The 23,545-nt window shown below is 44.1% G+C and overlaps 1 protein-coding gene across 2 annotated transcripts in view; it reads right to left on the bottom strand.

The window, feature by feature from the left end:
* Nucleotides 1-233: 233 nt before the first annotated feature.
* Nucleotides 234-23,545, bottom strand: part of LOC106584495 (protein Wnt-7b) — a 48,956-nt gene continuing 25,644 nt past the window's right edge. For both annotated transcript variants that reach the window (XM_014169868.2, XM_014169867.2), the window contains exons 3-4: nucleotides 9,893-10,164; nucleotides 234-1,916 (exon numbers count right to left, since the gene is read on the bottom strand). In XM_014169868.2, the coding sequence (XP_014025343.1) occupies nucleotides 1,437-1,916; nucleotides 9,893-10,164 (752 nt within the window). In that variant the 3' untranslated portion in view covers nucleotides 234-1,436. The remainder of the gene's footprint in view (nucleotides 1,917-9,892; nucleotides 10,165-23,545) is intronic.

The following is a 23,545-nucleotide window of genomic DNA, read 5'->3' as shown; positions in this document are numbered from 1 at the left end:
ATGGTTTACGTCAATGAAACTCTACATAGACTGACACTTGGTGTAGTATAACCACAACCAATGAATACAGATGAGAATGCCAACACAGCTTTGGATGCAGTGAATTACCAAAACTGTTGGCTGAAACCTAACATTTCCTCTCACGACCAGCAGACTTCACTCACTATCAGTCTTGTTTTTCTTTGATTCTTAGTCTTGTTTTTCTTTCCAATAAATTTCAAAAAGCAGTCAAATGGGAGATTATTTCTTTTTAATTTTGGTCGTTTCTGAATAGAAAATAATATCAGTGCACTCTACAATACATCCAGCAATATCATGTTTAAATAATTGAGGAAGGATCTTTGCGGTTAAGAGATGAGTTCTCTTGCTACTGTCTATGCTAAATAACCCAGACAGGATGTAGGCCTAACGTCTGCTGCATAAATGACTGCAAACAAAAGCTATGCTACAGCAAAATATAACCAATGTGATTGATTGTGATGTGAAATACCCTGTATTGTTGATTTTTTATGTAGTCAACACACCAGTAGCAATGAAACCATTTTAGAAAAAGGGGGATTGATAGTGGGATGGGGCCATATTCTAAAAGACACGCATTATCTTCAGTCAGAGTTTTCTAAAAAGTAATTTTTACACTTAGTACAAAAAAAGACATTTCTACCCGTTAGTGCTTTGTTTTAAGATACTATAACATAAATAAACAATTTATTTTCAGTGTTCAAACAGACAGTTCCAGTGTGACTGGAAAACTAACATACTCCACCGTATTCCAGTTGGCAGCAGAGGGCTTACTATAGAGACTTCTCCACTTTCAATGCGCCCCAAGGCACCACACTTACACAGCGTTCTTCATGTCTATACAGCTCCAAAAAGAAAACACCTCAAGTTTGGGGGCTCAAATATTCACCTCTGCTCTCTCCCTCTGTGGAAAAAGAAAGTAAAACTCAAAAGTTCTCACTAAAAGACTTTTAGAGTCTCATGCCAGTCTCATCCCTCAACAGTTACTGTCATTTTCTACCACATCTCCAGAGTCTGTCTTTATGTTCCATGAAGAAGCCATTCTGTGAAAAAAATAACTACAAATCCCAGAGTGCAATGCACAGTTCCCATCCAGGCACCATTTGCTTCCTGTAGTCCTAACTTTTACATCAGTACATGATCACACATTATTCTTTCTCAGTCAGTCAAAGATTTTAGTATTATTACCTATTGATATTTAGCCCTCACTTTTCTTTTAAAAAGCTCATATAGATTCTGCTGTGCAAAACGATGCCATGAAGAGCTGATATTGAACATTCCATTCCTTTTTATTTTTAAATCTCTCACTATTCCTGTTCCAAGACATTCCTCTGGGGGTCTTCCTTGTCATCCAGCTAGTCCTGCCACGCCCCTCCCAATCATAGTACCGTACTGTAGGTCCGTTATGTCATGCCCCTTTATTTGCAGGTAAACACCTCCGTCCTCTCGCTGCATGTGTTGCACTTGACGAAGCAGCACCACTGGAACTTACAGTTGCACTGCCACACTTTGGTGTACTGGTGCGTGTTGTAACCCCGGCCACAGCACATGAGGTCGCAGCCGTCCGTGTGGGGCGAGGTGCGGTTACACAGCCTCCCCTGGGTGCCAACGCTCCCCGTGGCTGCATCCTCCTCGCAGTAGTTGGGCGACCTCTCGATGTAGACGAGGTCGGTCTCCATGGGTTTGCGGTAGCCCTGGGTCTTCTTCACCTTGAGGAAGGTGGGCTGGCGTAGTCGGCTGGCCCGGACCACCTCCACGTGGACCGCCTGGTTGTACTTGTCTTTCAGGACGTAGCCGATCTCTCGGAACTTGGGCAGGGTCGTCCAGCAGGTTTTGGTGGTGCAGGAGCCTGATACACCATGACACTTACACTCCAACTTCATCCGCTCCTCCAGGACCTGCATGGACACACAGGGATAGAGGAGGTTACATGGCGTTAAATTACATTACTAAACATTACATAACATTACATGGACAAACAGGGGGAGAGAGTCATACATTACATTTTATTACTGGGGTAGGTCCAGTGTTGAAATACAGACATGACCTGACTTGGGTGGAAAGAGAAACCAAAAGTGAAGAGGTTGCTAGCTAGCTCTGCTGCTGAATGAACAATGGAAAAAACTATCCCCAGAAGGTCAGTGAGAAAAGATGGTCCTTGGATAATATCATGTTTTTCTATAATAAAAGAATATTAGACAAGACCAAGCTGTTCTCAAACGTTGGTGAACTACCACACTTTTCTCAAAACTCCTTACGAATTACCTCTTGAGCCAACAACTGTACTTTGAAGGGATATTATTTTAGTGCGTTTGGCAATAACTACTAAACTCCTAAACCAAATGCAAGGTGAAAATGTGACAGGATGCTGTCCAACAATCCTCTATTGGGCTTGGTAACATTTGATGATTTTTCTTTTTAAAAAGTACGAGAACATTTAATGATACTAATGAATCACACTGCTCCAAAGTCTTCCCTGACACTTTAAAAAGGACATACTCAGATAAGAATCATGAACCAATTTTTACAAGACAAGTCTGAGAATACGTGAAAGCATAAAGTTTCAATGTCTCTAACAGTCTTTTAATATTTTTTAATTAAAAGTGTCAAAACATGGAGCGATACCACACTGTTGCATGGACCAAAAGACAACTGTTGTCTGTGATGTATTTGGAGCACTGTTAGCTAATGTCTAAGTACAGTATACACCATGGCACTGTGGCAAAATGACACTATATAGACTACCGTTCAACAGTTTGGGGTCACCTAGAAATGTCCCTGTTTTTGAAAGAAAAGCACATTTTTTGTCCATTAAAATAACATCAAATTGATCATAAAAACAGTGTAGACATTATTAATGTTGTAAATGACTTGTAGCTGGAAACGGCTGATTTTTAATGGAATATCTACATAGGCGTACAGAGGCCCATTATCAGCAACCATCACTTCTGTGTTCCAATGGCATGTTGTGTTAGCTAATCCAAGTTTATCATTTTAAAAGGCTAATTGATCATTAGAAAACCCTTTTGCATTTATGTTAGCACAGCTGAAAACTGTTGTACTGATTAAAGAAGCAATACAACTGGCCTTCTTTAGACTAGTTGAGTATCTGGAGCATCAGCATTTGTGGGTTCGATTACAGGCTAACAATGGCCAGAAACAAAGACCTTTCTTCTGAAACTCATCAGTCTATTCTTGTTCTGAGAAATGAAGGCTATTCCATGTGAGAAAATGCCAAGAAACTGAAGATTTCGTGCAAAGCTGTGTACTACTCCCTTCACAGACAGAGCAAACTGGCCCTAACCAGAATAGAAAGAGGAGTGGGAGGCCCCGGTTCACAACTGAGCAGGAGGACTAGTACATTAGAGTGTCTAGTTTGAGAAACAGAAGCCTCACAAGTCCTCAACTGGCAGCTTCATTAAATAGTACCCGCAAAACATCAGTCTTAACGTCAACAGTGAAGAGGCGACTCCTGAATGCTGGCCTATATATATACAGAACCAGTCAAAAGTTTGGATACACCTACTCATTCAAGGGATTTTCTTTATTTTTACCAATTTGTACATTGTAGAATAATAGTGAAGCCATCAAAACTGTGAAATAACACATATGGAATCATGTAGTAACCAAAAAAGTGTTACACAAATCAATATATACTGCTCAAAAAAATAAAGGGAACACTTAAACAACACATCCTAGATCTGAATGAAAGAAATAATCTTATTAAATACTTTTTTCTTTACATAGTTGAATGTGCTGACAACAAAATCACACAAAAATAATCAATGGAAATCCAATTTATCAACCCATGGAGGTCTGGATTTGGAGTCACACTCAAAATTAAAGTGGAAAACCACACTACAGGCTGATCCAACTTTGATGTAATGTCCTTAAAACAAGTCAAAATGAGGCTCAGTAGTGTGTGTGGCCTCCACGTGCCTGTATGACCTCCCTACAATGCCTGGGCATGCTCCTGATGAGGTGGCGGATGGTCTCCTGAGGGATCTCCTCCCAGACCTGGACTAAAGCATCCGCCAACTCCTGGACAGTCTGTGGTGCAACGTGGCGTTGGTGGATGGAGCGAGACATGATGTCCCAGATGTGCTCAATTGGATTCAGGTCTGGGGAACGGGCTGGCCAGTCCATAGCATCAATGCCTTCCTCTTGCAGGAACTGCTGACACACTCCAGTCACATGAGGTCTAGCATTGTCTTGCATTAGGAGGAACCCAGGGCCAACCGCACCAGCATATGGTCTCACAAGGGGTCTGAGGATCTCATCTCGGTACCTAATGGCAGTCAGGCTACCTCTGGTGAGCACATGGAGGGCTGTGCGGCCCCCCAAAGAAATGCCACCCCACACCATGACTGACCCACCGCCAAACCGGTCATGCTGAAGGATGTTGCAGGCAGCAGAATGTTCTCCACTGCGTCTCCAGACTCTGTCACGTCTGTCACGTGCTCAGTGTGAACCTGCTTTCATCTGTGAAGAGCACAGGGCGCCAGTGGCAAATTTGCCAATCTTGGTGTTCTCTGGCAAATGCCAAACGTCCTGCACGGTGTTGGGCTGTAAGCATAACCCCCACCTGTGGACGTCGGGCCCTCATACCACCCTCATGGAGTCTGTTTCTGACCGTTTGAGCAGACACATGCACATTTGTGGCCTGCTGGAGGTAATTTTGCAGGGCTCTGGCAGTGCTTCTCCTGCTCCTCCTTGCACAAAGGCGGAGGTAGCGGTCCTGATGCTGGGTTGTTGCCCTCCTACGGCCTCCTCCACGTCTCCTGATGTACTGGCCTGTCTCCTAGTAGTGCTTCCATGCTCTGGACACTACGCTGACAGACACAGCAAGCCTTCTTGCCACAGCACGCATTGATGTGCCATCCTGGATGAGCTGCACTACCTGAGCCACTTGTGTGGGTTGTAGACTCCGTCTCATGCTACCACTAGAGTGAAAGCACTGCCAGCATTCAAAAGTGACCAAAACATCAGCCAGGAAGCATAGGAACTGAGAAGTGGTCTGTGGTCCCCACCTGCAGAACCACTCCTTTATTGGGGGTGTCTTGCTAATTGCCTTTAATTTTCACCTGTTGTCTATTCCATTTGCACAACAGCATGTGAAATGTATTGTCAATCGGTGTTGCTTCCTAAGTGGACAGTTTGATTTCACAGAAGTGTGATTGACTTGGAGTTACATTGTGTTGTTTAAGTGTTCCCTTTATTTTTTTGAGCAGTGTATATTTTATATTTGAGATTCTTCAAAGTAGTCAACCGTTGCCTTGATGAAAGCTTTGCACACTCTTGGCATTCTCTCAACCAGCTTCACGAGGGAGTCACCTGGAATGCATTTCAATTAACAGGTGTGCCTTGTTAAAACTTAATTTGTGGAATTTCTTTCCTTCTTAATGTGTTTGAGCCTATCGGTTCTGTTGTGACAAGGTAGGGATGGTATACAGAAGACAGACCTATTTGGTAAAAGACCAAGTCCATATTATTTAAAGAACAGCTCAAATAAGCTAAGAGAAACGACAGTCCATCATTATTTTAAGAGCCGACACCAATAAGAAGAAGAGACCTTCTTGGGCCAGGAAACACGAGCAATGGAAATTAGACCGGTGGATATCTGTCCTTGGTTCAACTTTGGAAAATCTGTCCTTTGGTCCAAATTAGACATTTTTGGTTCCACCGTGTCTTTGTGAGACACAGAGTTGGTGAACGGATCTGCATGTGTGGTTCCCACCGTGAATCATGGAGGAGGAGGTGTGATGGTGTGAGGGTGCTTTGCTGGTGACACTGTCAGTGATTTATTTAGAATTCAAGCCACACTTCACCAGCATGGCTACCACAGCATTCTGCAGCGATACGCCATCCAATCTGGTTTGCGCTTAGTGGGACTACCATTTGTTTTTCAACAGGACAATGACCCAAAACACACCTCCAGGCTGTGTAAGGGCGATTTGACCAAGAAGGTGATGAAGTGCTGCATCAGATGTCCTGGCCTCCACAATCACCCGACCTCAACCCAATTGAGATGGTTTGGGATGAGTTGGACCGCAGAGTGAAGGAAAAGCAGCCAACAAGTGCTCAGCTATGTGGGAACTCCTTCACGACTGCTGGAAAAGCATTCCAGATGACTACCTCATGAAGCTGGTTGAGAGAATGCCAAGAGTGTGCAACGCTGTCATCATGGCAAAGGTTGGGTACTTTCAAGAATCTCAAATCTCAAAAAAAAATTGGTGACTACAGGATTCCATATGTGTTATTTCATAGTTTTGATGTCTTCACCATGATTCTATAGTAAAAATAAAGAATGAGTAGGTGTGTCCAAACTTTTGACTGGTACTGTATATACAGTTGAAGTCGGAAGTTTACATACACTTAGGTTGGAGTCATTAAAACTTGTTTTTCAACCACCCCACAAATGTCTTGTTAACAAACTATAGTTTTGGCAAGTCGGTTAGGACATCTACTTTGTGTATGACACAAGTAATCTTTCCAACAAATGTTTACAGACAGATTATTTCACTCATAATTCACTGTGTCACAATTCCAGTGGGTCAGAAGTTCACATACACTAAGTTGACTGTGCCATTAAACAGCTTGGAAAATTCCAGAAAATAATGACATGGCTTTAGAAGCTTCTGATAGACTAATTGACATAATCTGAGTCAATTGGAGGTGTACCTGTGGATGTATTTCAAAGCCTACCTTCAAATTCAGTATTTTGCTTGACATCATGGGAAAATCAAAGGAAATCAGCCAATACCTCAGAAAAACAATTGTAGACCTCCACAAGTCTGGTTCATCCTTGGGAGCAATTTCCAAATGCCTGAAGGTACCACGTTCACCTGTACAATAAGGGATCATAACTTTCACCTGGATTCACCTGGTCAGTCTATTTCATGGAAAGAATGTTTTGTACACTCAGTGTAAATTCTTTAGAGAGAGACCAAGAAACATTCTGAGTGAAGAGGACGTATTTATTTGAGTTCAATATTGTGTTTATTAATGAATAACAAAGAGTTTTCAGCAGACGGTTGGTAAATGCACTCTTTGTATGGAGGAGTCCCTGTAAGTGGAAACGGATGTTCACAATGACAGATGCGTGCCATTCCATAGACAGTTGTTTTGATTTTAAAGTATTTGAGTATATTGTGTTATAGAATAGAGAGTTGTGTTTGATCTGAATTCACACTGGTTGTTTGTTCTGTGCGTTGTGCCACATCCATTTACATCTGAGGGTCAAACATTCACAATCTGGCGTAGAGTGACTGTTCCCTATGAAGTAGACCAAACCAGGCATATCTGACATTCTAAGAGCGACACTGATGCCAGCTATATGTCAAAAACAGGGGAAAATGCACTTACTGGTAATATTCAACCATATAATTATCCCTACCTTCCTGAAGACTACATCAATAGCAAGGGAAAATAAATATACATCTCATATAACCATACACCATTACGCTTGAGTTAAATGTGGATCATTCAGCTATTTAATGCGTTGCAGATACGACATAGTCGACAGATGATTATTAACTGTTTGCATCTGGATCAGCGTGTATGCTGGGATCATGGTTTGGTTAATTGACTAAAGAAACATGGCGTTTAAATGAAAGAATGATTAAATATTGGATGTCACAATGAAACAGATCATCCAAATCAACACTTCAAGGCCTCTTATCTTCAATCAAAACACTGTTACATGTTCAGATAGCAGACATATATCTTAGAAACGGAATCGTTTCAAAATGCACTAGTACCCATTCATTACCAAGCTCATCTCTGACATGTTTACATACATTTTAGTCATTTAGCAGACGCTCTTATCCGTACTGGTCCCCCGTGGGAATTGTGGCATGTGGCATGTGGCACACAGTGTAGAAGAGAACTCGTCTTAAATGCCTAATCCTAGGGCATCTGGGAAATATTGTGTGGTGTCCTCAGCAGTTTAGTGTCAGGACCAAGTCAATCCTGGTCTACAACAGGCCTCTACTTACCTACTGTAAATCGGCATTCTGTCACTACAGTACATGCTGTATACTGTGGAGAATAGAGTGGATGAAGTCATTGAGAAAAAAGAGACCGTGGCGCTTGTATAGGACATGGGATACATATAGTAGTCCTAACATGAATCTTCCAACCTAACTGGGTGCTTCTACTTGTAAGAACCAAGTATGCATTCGTTATATAAGATGTTCCGTTTTGTTGGCAGGGCATTTTTCCAGAGCAGTTTTTTTCCTGGCATGACGCCTTGCCAGCAGTAGTCATCGTTTCTGTCAGACACTTCCACAATGTACACAATGTACACAGAGTTATGGATGAATAAATGCTGCCTGATTCTTACATTGACACTGTATGTGTTTTGAAATCCGTCATTAGCAGATATTCGATTGAAAGCGTGAGGAGAAGGTACATAGAATACTTGAGGGTCAACCGACAATCCCGTTACAGATGATGATTCAGAATGAGGATTTCCCAAAATATATGGTGGTATAAACCACAATGAATGTCTGTGTGAAACAGAATTACTGAATGGTTGAAAACATTTACTTTACACTGTGTCCATCAAAACCTTGTCTGCTACCAATTAGTCAGATATGACCAGATTTGTCAAACTCACTGGATCCCAGTATACAGATAGACTAAATCATTCCATGGGTTTGTCTGTATTTATTTGGGATTCACAGAACTGGAGCCTACAGTGTTTGTGTCGGAATGTTCTAGATGCAGAGGGATCTTTGTAGTGGTAGAGTAGTAGTCTCGGGCCAGCATCAATCAAACCACAAACACTGTGAAGAAAATCACATTATTCCTGTGCTGTGAAAATGCATCCTTTCAAAGAAAAAAATGTGTTTAGCTGAGTCTCCCCGTTGTCTCGTTAATCAACAGATTGCACTTAAAAATGTACTGATCCCCCACAATGCCCCGTTTCCACAGTGTGTGTTTGATTGAACCCCATCCTCTGTACCAAACCTCTGCCAGGCTTAACTCAGACTCAGACAGGTCATCTGACTACGATCCCCTCATATCAGTCTGCCTGCGTTAACTCCGGCATTGTCGCTGTGCTTTCAGAAACTGAATGGGCGCAGTGAAATGGCAGTGCTGTGTTTTTGGTACGGCTGAGAGACCTGCAATAATATCCTGTTCCTGACTTTACACTTCATAATTCCATGAAAGGGCTGGATGGAGGGCCATGGCAGAACTCCATCTGGCAGACGGCTGCCGGCCGCGCTCCGCTCCGCTTTCCCAGCGAACACACGATTAAACCCTGGACTTATTCATTAGATCCATTTGTCACCAGAATGCCAGAGAAGCCCAGAGAGGCATGCGCTCTCTCTCTTTCTCTTGCTTTCTCACTCTTTCTGTCTCTCTGTTATGATTCATGTTGTTCTTTGTTCTGGGATGACTAATAACAAACAAACATAGCCCAGGACCACACCACCACCACCACCACAGGAGAAGTGTGCCAGATCTCCAAGAGAAAAACACCCCACATTATAGTGGGAAAAAAATCTGTAATTGAGCTAAAGCAAAACATGCTGCTGAGAGGCTAACTGTCAATCAGCATGACCCCCATTTAGGAGTTGCCACCACCACTCTGTAGGTTCCATTCTTTATCTGGGCTGGGGTGTTTACACATGGATGCGCGTGCACACACACAAACCATAAATACACGAATGAATGAGCGTGTGCACACACACACACACACACACACACACACACACACACACACACACACACACACACACACACACACACACACACACACACACACACACACACACACACACACACACACACACACACACACACACACACACACACACACCGATCTAAAAATATAAAGATGTATTTCTTCTATGTGGTTGTTTACCTTTCTCCCTGCCTCATTGTTGTGGAGGTTCATCAGCCGGCGCGTGGTCTTCTTGATCTCGCGGGCGTCCACGAACCTCCTGGAGAACTCAACGCCGTACTTGATGTCTGCCGAGCAGCCTCCCCACTTCCAGCCTTCTTCCTGGTTATAGTAACCCTGCTTCTCCCGGTCACAGCCACACTGGCTCAGGTTGCCCTGGCTACACGCTGCCGTGATGGCATGGGCTACGCCGGCGGCCGTGATGGCGTACGTGAACGCAGCTTCCCGGCTACCTGAGAAGAGGTAGAGAGGTTAGGGAAGTTAAATAATTGTAGAATTACAGCGATGACAACAGAACGTCATAGAAGCTTGTGTACTATGACCTTGTTGCTCTATTTTGACTTGATGATCTCTAGATAAGGAAATCAGGCACAATCGTCCAGGCAAGACCTCCCCGGCGTCCCTCCCTCCTACCTTCGGTCCCTCCTGCACCTTGGTAAGAAGGTGGTCACAGCATCAGACCACAAGTCCTCAAGGACAGCCTCCAAGTGTGCAGTGCTGTGATTCCAGGCCGAGTGGGGAGAGGAGAGTACTGTAGCTAGGTGCTGTCCACAGTGCTGAATTCCTCTCCTCGAGCACCTTGTACTGCATGCCCACATTACTACAGCTGTGCTTTGCAGGTCTGTCTGGCTGTCTGGTGCAGTTACTTCCCTTCTCCCTCTCTCTCTCTGGGAGCCTGGTGTTCTCTCTCTCTCAACAGTACACTTGCAGTGGTTAGGACTTCAGCATTACTGGTATAGGCCATGTATGCATGCACAAGTTCAGACAGAGGACAACCAACAGACAAAAGTGATGCCGGTATGACATACTATTTCCTCCAATGAGATGTATTGTTCAAGACTGTTAATACAAATGCTTTTTTCTACAATCCCTTTTCAAGTATGCATCCCCCAGACAGTGCTGTCCAATTGTCAGTAGGGAGTGCTCAGTCTTTAAAAGGCTGCTGTGCTCTAAAAGGGGCTGTGGACGCTGTGCTGTCACAGTGAGTTACCCAGGTGTCCCCTGAGTAGTCTGTGGGAGAGAGGGTCTGGGCCTCAAAGAGAGAAAAAGGGGCCCTGGGCCCCAGAGAGAGTAGAGGGGCTCTGGGCCTCAGAGAGAGAGTAGAGGGGCTCTGGGCCTCAGGGAGAGAGAGAGTAGAGGGGCTCTGGGCCTCAGAGAGAGAGGGTAGAGGGGTTCTGGGCCTCAGAGAGAGTAGAGGGGCTCTGGGCCTCAGAGAGAGAGAGAGAGAGAGTAGAGGGGCTCTGGGCCTCAGAGAGAGTAGAGCGGCTCTGGGCCTCAGAGAGAGAGAGAGTAGAGGGGCTCTGGGCCTCAGGGAGAGAGAGAGAGTAGAGGGGCTCTGGGCCTCAGGGAGAGAGAGAGTAGAGGGGCTCCGGTCCTCAAAGAGAGAGGGTAGAGGGACTCTGGGCCTCAGAGAGAGAGGGTAGAGGGGCTCTGGGCCTCAGAGAGAAAGGGTAGAGGGGCTCTGGGCCTCAGAGAGAAAGGATAGAGGGGCTCTGGGCCTCAGAGAGAAAGGGTAGAGGGGCTCTGGGCCTCAGAGAGAGAGGGTAGAGGGTGGAAGGAGAACAAATGCTACTAGTGACAAACCAGTGGGTTTATTGGGTCTTAAAGGGGGATATATATATATATTTTTACATGGATGTTTCTGTTTCTTTACGTAACATACTTTGCGTGTAACATCACTGTGTAGAATTCATGGTTGTGTTTTCTTCTTACTCAAATGTGTGTTCCATATCATGTAAACAATATTAATCAAGTATTTCAGATATCCAGGAGATTTTATGATCATCAGACCGACATGTACTTTCTGCTGTCAGGTCCATAAGGCAGAGCAGGCCTACTGTACCAGGCTACCAGCATGAGGGAAGGGAAAATGATATTGACCACTGCATATTGCAATACAGCCAAATTACAGTAAAAAAACATGACAAATCTCAAATGTGAAAAGTTATACGTTATTTGGCTAAGCAAATAAATATTTAATAATTTAGAAACTTACTAGATGCAAAATCATCTAGTATTTTACCTTATTTTACAACCCCAAACACTGTGGTCACATCCAGTGGAGGCTGAGGGCTAAGGCTGCTAGCCTGTGCTGCTGGAGATAAGCCCGGCCATGACTGCTGCTTCTAATGCCCTGCCTGCCTGCCCACTGCCTGCTGTATGTACTGTATGGGGACTGACTCACAAACACCAGCCTTACTGATTACCAACAGAGCTGTGTCCTGCCAGCTTGTGGTCACTCTCAGCCACCTTCATCTCACAGACACACACACACACACACACACACAGAATCGCATACAGACACATGCACACAGACACACACACACAACGAACACACACACACACGGAGGGGCAGTGTAATGGTAAAAACAGAATGGAGTATGACGTTTCCAGGGTAAGAAGGGTGGTTCCCTGTGCCATAGATGCAGGCCTGTTTCTGGGCCCATTCAGCCTGCACTAACACTTCTCATGGGGGAAATGGTATTGGTTGACACCCCCTGTTGGGTCTGGAACTGTCAACTAACGCTAAAGGCATCAACAAGCTTCAGTTTGGCTTGTGCCTAGCCGGGCTCGGCTAGGAGAACCAAACGAGTGTGCTCGCATACTCCCTTAAAGGACATTCACTTGAAAACATTTCCTTTCATTTGACCTTTATTTTAGCAGGGAGTCACCATTGAGACCAGTGTCTCTTTGTCAAGGAGCCCTGCATATACAATATTCATAGAACTAAATAATCTAATACAATATAAAACAAGTCAAATACAGACAAACATGAATACACAAAAGACAATCAACTAAAACAAACACATTGTTCATTATAAGATGCCTCTTTCCAATCTCTAAACAGCGCCAGGGACACTAAGGCATCTCTCTAAACAGCGCCAGGGACACTAAGGCATCTCTCTAAACAGCGCCAGGGACACTAAGGCATCTCTCTAAACAGCCCCAGGGACACTAAGGCATCTCTCTAAACAGCGCCAGGGACACTAAGGCATCTCTCTAAACAGCGCCAGGGACACTAAGGCATCTCTCTAAACAGCCCCAGGGACACTAAGGCATCTCTCTAAACAGCCCCAGGGACACTAAGGCATCTCTCTAAACTGCCCCAGGGACACTAAGGCATCTCTCTAAACAGCGCCAGGGACACTAAGGCATCTCTCTAAACAGCCCCAGGGACACTAAGGCATCTCTCTAAACAGCGCCAGGGACACTAAGGCATCTCTCTAAACTGCCCCAGGGACACTAAGGCATCTCTCTAAACTGCCCCAGGGACACTAAGGCATCTCTCTAAACAGCCCCAGGGACACTAAGGCATCTCTCTAAACTGCCCCAGGGACACTAAGGCATCTCTCTAAACTGCCCCAGGGACACTAAGGCATCTCTCTAAACAGCACCAGGGACACTAAGGCATCTCTCTAAACTGCCCCAGGGACACTAAGGCATCTCTCTAAACAGCGCCAGGGACACTAATACCTCTATGTGTACTGCTTTTTGGAGATTATTCCAAACATATGGGGCATAAAAACTAAAGGCCAATTTACCTAACTCTGAAGACACCAAAGGAGTCTCTCAATCCTGTGAACGTACTTTGAAATCTTAATAGTGAAGTGAAGTAAGTCGGAAGCTTGTGGAACAGGGCTTTGTGAACAAAAAGAGAGTAATGATGTGATCTACATGACTTCAAAGAGGTCCAGCCAACCTTTTGGTAAAGAATACAGTGATGAGCTCTATGACAAATGGCATCCAGGGGTTTAAGAGAACAGGCAGCTGCACTTTAATAAATAGTATCACCATAAGCAAGAACTGATAGAAAGTTTGACAGCACAATCTGCTTCCTGCTGACTAGAGAGAGAAAATATCTGTTTTGTAAAAGGCCACTTTAAATCTTAGTTTCTTAACAAGCTCATTCGTATGTTTTTTAAACTATAAATCATTGTCAATCCAAATACCAAGGTATTTCTATGACAGACTAGTTCAATTATAGAACCATCTGATGAGTGAAGACCTAATCCATTTGAGACAATCTTACGAGAACTTGAAAACAACAGCTATTTCGTTTTTCCTGTATTAAACCTGTTGTGGATAGGGGGCAGTATTTCACGGCCGGATAAAAAACGTACCCGATTTAATCTGGTTACTACTCTTGCCCAGAAACTAGAATATGCATATATATATATTAGTAGATTTGGATAGAAAACACTCTAAAGTTACTAAAACTGTTTGAATGGTGTCTGTGAGTATAACAGAACTCATATGGCAGGCCAAAACCTGAGAAGATTCCATGCAGGAAGTGGCCTGTCTGACAATTTGTTGTCCATCTGTTGCATCTCTATCAAAATTACAGTATCTGTGCTGTTACGTGACACTTTCTAAGGCTTCCATTGGCTCTCAAAAGCCTTCAGAAAGCGGAATCACGCGTCTCCTGTCTCTGGGCAAAGTACAGCAGCAGAGTTTGTAAGTGGTCTGCCTGGGGACAGTGAGACTGGAGATGCGCGTTCACGAGACCTCAACATTTTTTTTTTTCTCTCTTTGAATGAATACAACATTGTCCGGTTGGAATATTATCGCTATTTTACGAGAAAAATAGCATAAAAATGTATTTTAAACAGCGTTTGACATGCTTCTAAGTACGGTAATGGAATATTTTGAATTTTTTTGTCACGAAATGTGCTCGCGCGTTACACTTTAGATAGTGACCTGAACGCACGAACAAAACGGAGGTATTTTGATATAACTATGGATTATTTGGAACCAAAACAACATTTGTTGTTGAAGTAGAAGTCCTGGGAGTGCATTAACGAGAGTCTTATCTTTCAAATGGTGTAAAATAGTCATATGTTTGAGACATTGAAGTTATAGCATTTTTAAGGTTTTTGTATTTCGCGCCACGCTCTACCATTGGATATTAGGCGAGGCGTTTCGCTAGCGGAACGTCTGTCCTCAACATTAAGCACTAGTTTTAACCAGGGATTTCTGCACAGCTGCAAAATTGGACTGTAGCCTTGTCACAGCCAGGTCAGCAGTTGGAGCAATTGCATACATTGTAGTATCATTGACCAAGTATTTATATACATAGTGAAAAGACCAGGTCCTTGAATCGACCCCTGCGGAACACCTGCATGTACTTCACGAAATTCGGACTTCACCCCATCAACCACGATGGCCTAAGTTCTGTCACTTAGATCAGTGGTTCCCAAACTTGACTACCAGTCTGAATTAATTGGTTGGGGCAGAGAGGAGGAAGTGCAACCCTTTAGAGATTAGACAGTTTTCCAGATTTTAGCTGAGTTTCCCTTGCAATCATAAAGAGTGGTTACATAATAGAGGTCAACCGATTATGATTTTTTTTCAACGCCGATGCCGATACCGATTATTGGAGGGCCAAACGCGCCGATACCGATTAATCGGACGTTTTTTGTTTGTTTTTGTAATAATGACAATTACAACAATACTGAATGAACACTTATTTTAACTTAATATAATACATCAATAAAATCAATTTAGCCTCAAATAAATAATGAAACATGTTCAATTTGGTTTAAATAATGTAAAAACAAAGTGTTGGAGATGAAAGTAAAAGTGCAATATGTTCCATGTGAGAAAGCTAACGTTTAAGTTCCTTGCTCAGAACATGAGAACATATGAAAGCTGGTGGTTCCTTTTAAAATGAGTCTTCAATATTCCCAGGTAAGAAGTTTTAGGTTGTAGTTATTATAGGAATTAGAGGACGATTTCTCTCTATACGATTTGTGTTTCAAATACCTTTGACTATTGGATGTTCTTATAGGCACTTTAGTATTGCCAGTGTAACAGTATAGCTTCTCCTCGCTCCTACCTGGGCTCGAACCAGGAACACATCGACAACAGCCACCCTCGAAGCAGCGTTACCCATGCAGAGCAAGGGGAACAACTACTCCAAGTCTCAGAGCGAGTGACATTTGAAACGCTATTAGCACGCACCCCGCTAACTAGCTAGCCATTTCACATCGGTTACACCAGCCTAATCTCGGGAGTTGATAGGCTTGAAGTCATAAACAGCGCAATGCTTGAAGCATTGCGAAGAGCTGCTGGCAAAATGCACGAAAGTGCTGTTTGAATGAATGCTTACGAGCCTGCTGGTGCCTACCACCGCTCAGTCAGACTGCTCTATCAAATATCCAATCATAGACTTAATAATAATATAATAAACACACAGAAATACGAGCCTTAGGTCATTAATATGGTCGAATTCGGAAACTATCATCTCGAAAACAAAACGTTTATTCTTTCAGTGAAATACGGAACCATTCTGTATTTTATCTAACGGGTGGCATCCCTAAGTCTAAATATTCCTGTTACATTGCACAACCTTCAATGTTATGTCATAATTACGTAAAATTCTGGCAAATTAGTTCGCAACGAGCGGCCCAAACTGTTGCATATACCCTGACTCTGCGTGCAATGAACGCAAGAGAAGTGACACAATTTCACCTGGTTAATATTGCCTGCTAGCCTGGATTTCTTTTAGCTAAATATGCAGGTTTAAAAATATATACTTCTGTGTATTGATTTTAAGAAAGGCATTGATGTTTATGGTTAGGTACAGTCATGCAACAATTGTGCTTTTTTCGCAAATGCGCTTTTGTTAAATCATCCTCCGTTTGGCGAAATTGGCTGTCTTTGTTAGGAAGAAATAGTCTTCACACAGTTCGCAATGAGCCAAGCGGCCAAAACTGCTGCATATACCCTGACTCTGTTGCAAGAGGTGACACATTTTCCCTAGTTAAAAGAAATTCATGTTAGCAGGCAATATTAACTAAATATGCAGGTTTAAATATATATACTTGTGTATTGATTTTAAGAAAGACATTGATGTTTATGGTTAGGTACACGTTGGATCAACGACAGTCCTTTTTCGCGACTGCGCACCACATCGATTATATGCAACGCAGGACAGGCTAGATAAACTAGTAATATCATCAACCATGTGTAGTTAACTAGTGATTATGATTCATTGATTGATTGTTTTTTCTAAGATACGTTTAATGCTAGCTAGCAACTTACCTTGGCTTCTTACTGCATTCGCGTAACAGGCAGGCTCCTCGTGGAGTGCAATGTAAAGCAGGTGGTTAGAGCATTGGACTAGTAACCGTAATGGTTGCAAGATTGAATCCCCGAGCTGACAAGGTAAAAATCTGTCTTTCTGCCCCTGAACAAGGCAGTTAACCCACCGTTCCTAGGCCGTCATTGAAAATAAGAATGTGTTCTTAACTGACTTGCCTAGTTAAATAAAGGTGTAAAAAAATATATATATATATTAAAATCGGCAAATCGGTGTCCAAAAATACCGATTACCGATTGTTATGAAAACTTGAAATCGGCCCTAATTAATCGGCCATTACGATTAATCGGTCGACCTCTATTACATAATAATCACATTTAGCCTTTTTGGTCAGTCTTACACATTGACTCCTCAGTTGCCTAAAAGAAAAAAGCGGCTGTAGTACTGTTTGTCCATTTTGAGACGCCGTAGCCAGTATACACATCCTCAGAATAGTATAACTAAAGAAATCTGTCATTAATTTTGACGTTTTTGCCGAGGGGATCTTAGTCGCACAATTTTGCTTCTAACTAGGATGTTTGATGCAGTATTTTTATTTAACCATTATTTCACCAGGCAAGTCAGTTAAGAACAAATTCTTATTTACAATGACGGCCTACCCCGGCCAAACCCGGACGACACTGGGCCAATTGTGCGCCGCCCTATGGGACTCCCAATCACCGCCGGATGTGATACAGCCTGAATGACAACAGGCACTTCATTGAAGAATCTCTACTGTTGACCAATCGCCGATGAGGGGGCGTAGACTTCAGCTACTGACTTCGGCTTACCTCAAGAAAAAATGTTCAATATAACATTTATATACAAATATTCTCCTGCAGTGATCCTAAGCATAATGGAGAGCTATGTTAATGGTAATCTGCATTATCCATTAGACAATGATATCAACTGGGAAGCTGCATTATCCACCAGACAATTATATTAACTGGGAGTCTACATTATCCACTAGACAATGATATCAACTGGGAATCTGCATTATCCATTAGACAATGATATCAACTGGGAATCCGCATTATACATTAGAAAATGATATAAACATTTACTACAGCTGGACAACTTTCGTTGTATCATGTTTTGACTTTGACTGCTTTAAGTGTCTCAAAACGATATTTGAGTGTTCCACAATGTGATTTCTAAAATCTTTTTTTTAATATAGTGTCAGCTTTTTCTTAATTTTTAACTCTGCTTTGTTGGAATGGCCTCTTAAGTAAGCATTTCACGGTAAAGTCTACACCTGTTGTATTCGGCACACGTGACAAATAACATTTGATTTAATTTGTATAATTGTGGAGTGACACTTTAATACACGTTTCTAACTACAACTCTACAACTGGTTTAGGTCCTCATGAATCTGACTGTTTTACCACACACCCAAGACCCAACCCTAGGGTTTTAAAGGTTGTGATTTATGCTGTGTGAGTGAATGAGGGAGTTGCTTGATGCTTGGACTAGCAAGCAGTGAGAAACTTTAATACTGCTTCCATGGAGGAGATGTTCGATGCTACAACTGTGAGATTTCTGATGCTCCATTTCTGTGTTTGAGCCTCTGCGTCTCAGTGAGTGAAAGGTTTGATGGAGTAGTGGTGGTGAAGATATTTCATCATCGACCCGTGAGGTGGTTGATTGTGTATTGAGAAGACAGATGTTCCATGCTGTGTTGGGCGTGATGCTCCAGTGCATCTACATCTACAGTATGAATGGGACTTGTGTACTGTACTCCCATGCCCTTGGGGAGCTCCTACTTGTTAATGAAAGAGAAAAAGGCTAAAGAGGCACCAGGCCCCATAGTCCTGACAGGATTCCAGGAGGAACCACCCTGGGGTAGCCTTGTAGGCTGCCAGTGGAAAATTGGACTGACCAGAAAAACCTCAATGAACTTGGAATAGTCCGGGGAGAAGAATAGAGAAATATTAAACCATCTGTCTAATGGAGTTTAGTGGCAAGTGTCTGTGACAGTGTCCAATATGGACAGAAGGAGAAGGAAGGAAGGCTCAAGCTCTTCCCTGAGAGCAGTTATCAGTCAACATCCTGTGGCCATACAGGATCGCTCACTACACACTGTACAGAGGAATACACCCTGTATGGAGGATAACCCCCTGTACGGAGGAATACCCCCTGTACGGAGGAATACACCCTGTATGGAGGAATACACCCTGTATGGACGATTACCCCCTGTACGGAGGAATACACCCTGTACGGAGGAATACACCCTGTATGGAGGAATACACCCTGTACGGAGGAATACACCCTGTACGGAGGAATACACCCTGTACGGAGGAATACACCCTGTATGGAGGATAACCCCCTGTACGGAGGAATACACCCTGTACGGAGGAATACACCCTGTATGGAGGATAACCCCCTGTACGGAGGAATACACCCTGTACGGAGGAATACACCCTGTATGGAGGATAACCCCCTGTACGGAGGAATACACCCTGTACGGAGGAATACACCCTGTACGGAGGAATACACCCTGTACGGAGGAATACCCCCTGTATGGAGGATAACCCCCTGTACGGAGGAATACACCCTGTACGGAGGAATACACCCTGTACGGAGGAATACACCCTGTATGGAGGATAACCCCCTGTACGGAGGAATACACCCTGTACGGAGGAATACACCCTGTACGGAGGAATACACCCTGTACGGAGGAATACACCCTGTACGGAGGAATACACCCTGTATGGAGGATAACCCCCTGTACGGAGGAATACACCCTGTACGGAGGAATACCCCCTGTATGGAGGATAACCCCCTATACGGAGGAATACACCCTGTACGGAGGAATACACCCTGTATGGAGGATAACCCCCTGTACGGAGGAATACACCCTGTACGGAGGAATACACCCTGTATGGAGGATAACCCCCTGTACGGAGGAATACACCCTGTACGGAGGAATACACCCTGTACGGAGGAATACACCCTGTATGGAGGATAACCCCCTGTACGGAGGAATACACCCTGTACGGAGGAATACCCCCTGTACGGAGGAATACACCCTGTACGGAGGAATACACCCTGTATGGAGGAATACACCCTGTACGGAGGATAACCCCCTGTACGGAGGAATACACCCTGTACGGAGGAATACACCCTGTACGGAGGAATACACCCTGTACGGAGGAATACAACCCTGTACGGAGGAATAAAACCTGTACGGAGGAATACACCCTGTACGGAGGAATACACCCTGTACGGAGGAATACAGCTGATGCAAAGAAGAGAGAGAAGCGTATGAAGAGAATGGGTGTGAGAGTATGGCCTTTACATCAGCTGACCACTGCCTGGCCTCCACGCGTCCTTCATATCTTGCCGTCCCAAATGGACCCAAACATTTCTGGATGTGGTGGCCGGCCGCTTTTACGACAATCTGTGTTTAAAGCGGAGGCGAGTGCACCACTAAACAAATTTACATGACACTGCAAAGGAGATTTACAACCTGAGAGAGTACAGGCAGTGCTAGGCTACACTAGCAACACTCTCCTGGTGACCTCTCTGGGCTCAGCGTCCCCGCCACGCCAGGCCTATGGTGATGTTGCTGACCAGGGAGGAAAAGAGGGCACAAAAGGACACAGAAAGGACACATTGGGTAGAGTCACCATAGAAACGACAGCCGGTTCATACGTACTGAGGTTACAGCCAGCCCCTGGCCTGTCTTTTTGGTGAGCTCCTGGCCTTGACACTGGACTGCAAGGGAGTGGAAACACTACAACTAACCATTCCTCTGCTCTGGACTGCCTGGAAGTGGTAGTGAGTGGAAACACTACAACTAACCATCCCTCTGGACTGGTAGTGTGATGTCTCTGTAGATCCTGTGTTTGGAGATGTGTAGGTGATGGGGACAGAGGATCAGAGGATCAGAGCTGTCCCAGTAAGTCACAGAGCACAGTGATGACTTAATCACTGCTCTGGGATGGAGCGCAGGGAGAGGGGGAGAGGATGGGGAGCTGGGGAAAGGAGGGGGAGCTGGGAAAAGGGGGAGAAGCTGGGTAGAGGGGGAGAGGAGGAGAAGCTGGGGAGAGGAGAGCGGGGAAAGGAGAGAGAGCTGGGTAGGGGGGAGTGGGGAAGAGGGGGAGAGCTGGGGAGAGGGGAGTGGTCCCGGACGGCATCAGGGTGGGGACCCAGGCAAAGCAGAGGCAGAACACACAGGCACACACACACACACACACACACACACACACACACACACACACACACACACACACACACACACACACACACACACACACACACACACACACACACACACACACACACACACACACACACACACACACACACACACACACACACACACACTGAGCCCAGCAGGGCAGACCAGTGGCCTCTACACACAAGCCCAGCGTCTGTAAAAGAGAGGGGGACAGCCTTGGCTTCTGGAGAGGAAAGACATTTAAAGACCCTGTCTCTGACATGCACTCGGAGAGGAGGAGGAGGTGGAGGAGGATAGAGAGAGGAGGAGAGAGAGAAGAGGAGGAGATAGGGAAGAGGAGAGAGGAGGTGGAGGAGGAAAAAGGGAGGATGAGAGAGGAGGGAGTGGAGAGAGGGAGGAGAAGGAGAGAGGAGGAGGATAGAGGGAGGAGAAGAAGAGAGGAGGAGGGAGGGAGGGAGGGAGGGCGGAGAGAGGGTGAAGAAGGAGAGAGGACTGTGTTGCTTATAGCATGGACGGATTACAGTTATAGAACAGTTATATCGTTGTAGTCATCCATTAAAGGTGCACTATGCAGACATTTCTCCCCCATTTCCTGTTTGCACATTTTTTTATAGTTCACCTAATTTCAGTTTATGTGACAAAACAGGCAAGTATAGTGTAGAGAATCATTTTACCATCTAAATCTCACTGAAATATATTTTCCAAAACCAAAAATATTGTATTTTCAGCTGTTTGAAGCTGGTGTACAAAACTGAAAGTAAAAGTCACAAAACCGAAACTTAAGAACAGGAAGCATAGAAATAGTGCACATAGAACTTCTTAGACTTTAATTTCAATGAGAATGACAGAGCTATAACTCACATTTCTATGTGAATTTCGATGAATCGCCCAAAAAGTTACATATTGCAGCTTTGGGCACAGAGAGAGCCCATAACGTACAGCACAAATGTAATCATTAATTTGGAACAAAGAAAAAAGTGGCACCTGCTGGTAGTCACGAGGTGCTGCAGTTGAACAGTATGGTTCAGGATTCTTTAAAGGAAAACCCCTGCTTTAAATACCAACCACTCCGCCCCCCACTCAACTAATATACTCTGTACTACTGTTTTCCGTTCCGCTTTATGTACAGTTGACATGAACCTATGCTCAGAGAAAATTATAGACAAAGTTGTGGTCCGTGAGGTTTGCAGCTAGAGGAATTAGCGCAGGCATGTTCCTTCACAATAAAATCATATTTTTTTTACCAGAACTACATACTGGATGCACTCACATTGTAAACTGTAATACGTTTGGAGTCACACACTCGGGCAGTCGGAAAAAGAGTGAGTCTTAACCTCTGGTCCATAGAGTGATAATGAGTAGAGAAAGAGTTAAGTTGTAATTACAACTGAAAAACAATATCGGGTCATTTGGGTTCAATGGTTTTAAATGCTGGGAAGCCAACCAATCTGCCTCCAAGACATGGACATAAGACTTACAGTTTGAACACTGTTCATGTGCCTTGCCTACACTTCTCCCATCTGTCTTCCCCCAGGTGAGGATAAAGATTTCGACACAATGATGACACTGTCAAAAAACCAGCCAGAATCCATCAAACTCCTTTAATGGAAAATCCTATAATGAGTCAGTACAGTTCAAGACCTCATCTAACTGTGCAACTTGGAAAGAAGTTCATTTGAGGTCATTGTTAGAATGATTGTTTGTGACATCTTGTTTATTGACATCTTGTTCGATATTGAACAGTAGTATGCTGCCTAGATATCCAATGTACTGGTTGAACTGTAACTCAACCACTCATTCAAGTCTCAGAGGATATTTGATCGTCCCAACATTAACAATATGCAAAGCCTTCCATTTTCATATCGTCATCTCAATAAGGGGTTAAAGCCTCTTTAACGTTTCCTCATCCAAACCTCTCTGTATCTGTCTCTCATCTCTCTTTAATGGCCAATAGTACTGTGATTGTTGGCACATGCAAATGTGCTCTGCCGCCCTGCGGTAGTGAACACAGTTAGTGCTGGGATTGTGTGGAACAAAGCACGCTTTGAGATTACAGTTGATCCTCTCACATCCTGTTCCCCCGCGTCTAGCGGCCAGGCGGACATAGACGACACAGATCCCAGCGGACAATAACGCCACGTGGGTTATCGACCCACCCCGGCCCATGGCATCAGGCCCCCAGGGGGCAAAGGGGTGGGGCAGGCCGGGAAACCCAGCCCCTGTCAGCAGACAATATAATCTGTAGTGGAGGGAGGGGCTCCCCCCCATGCTGTCAGAGAGCAAGGGGTAGGTGGAGAGACAGAGAGAGATATTAACTTTTGGGAGTGCAATGTTTACTGTAAATGTTTTA

This window comes from Salmo salar, chromosome ssa23 (genome assembly GCF_905237065.1).
Source record: "Salmo salar chromosome ssa23, Ssal_v3.1, whole genome shotgun sequence".
Taxonomy (NCBI): Eukaryota; Metazoa; Chordata; class Actinopteri; order Salmoniformes; family Salmonidae; genus Salmo; species Salmo salar.
Note: the sequence above shows the minus strand (reverse complement) of the source record. Positions and strands in the feature narration are given on the sequence as shown.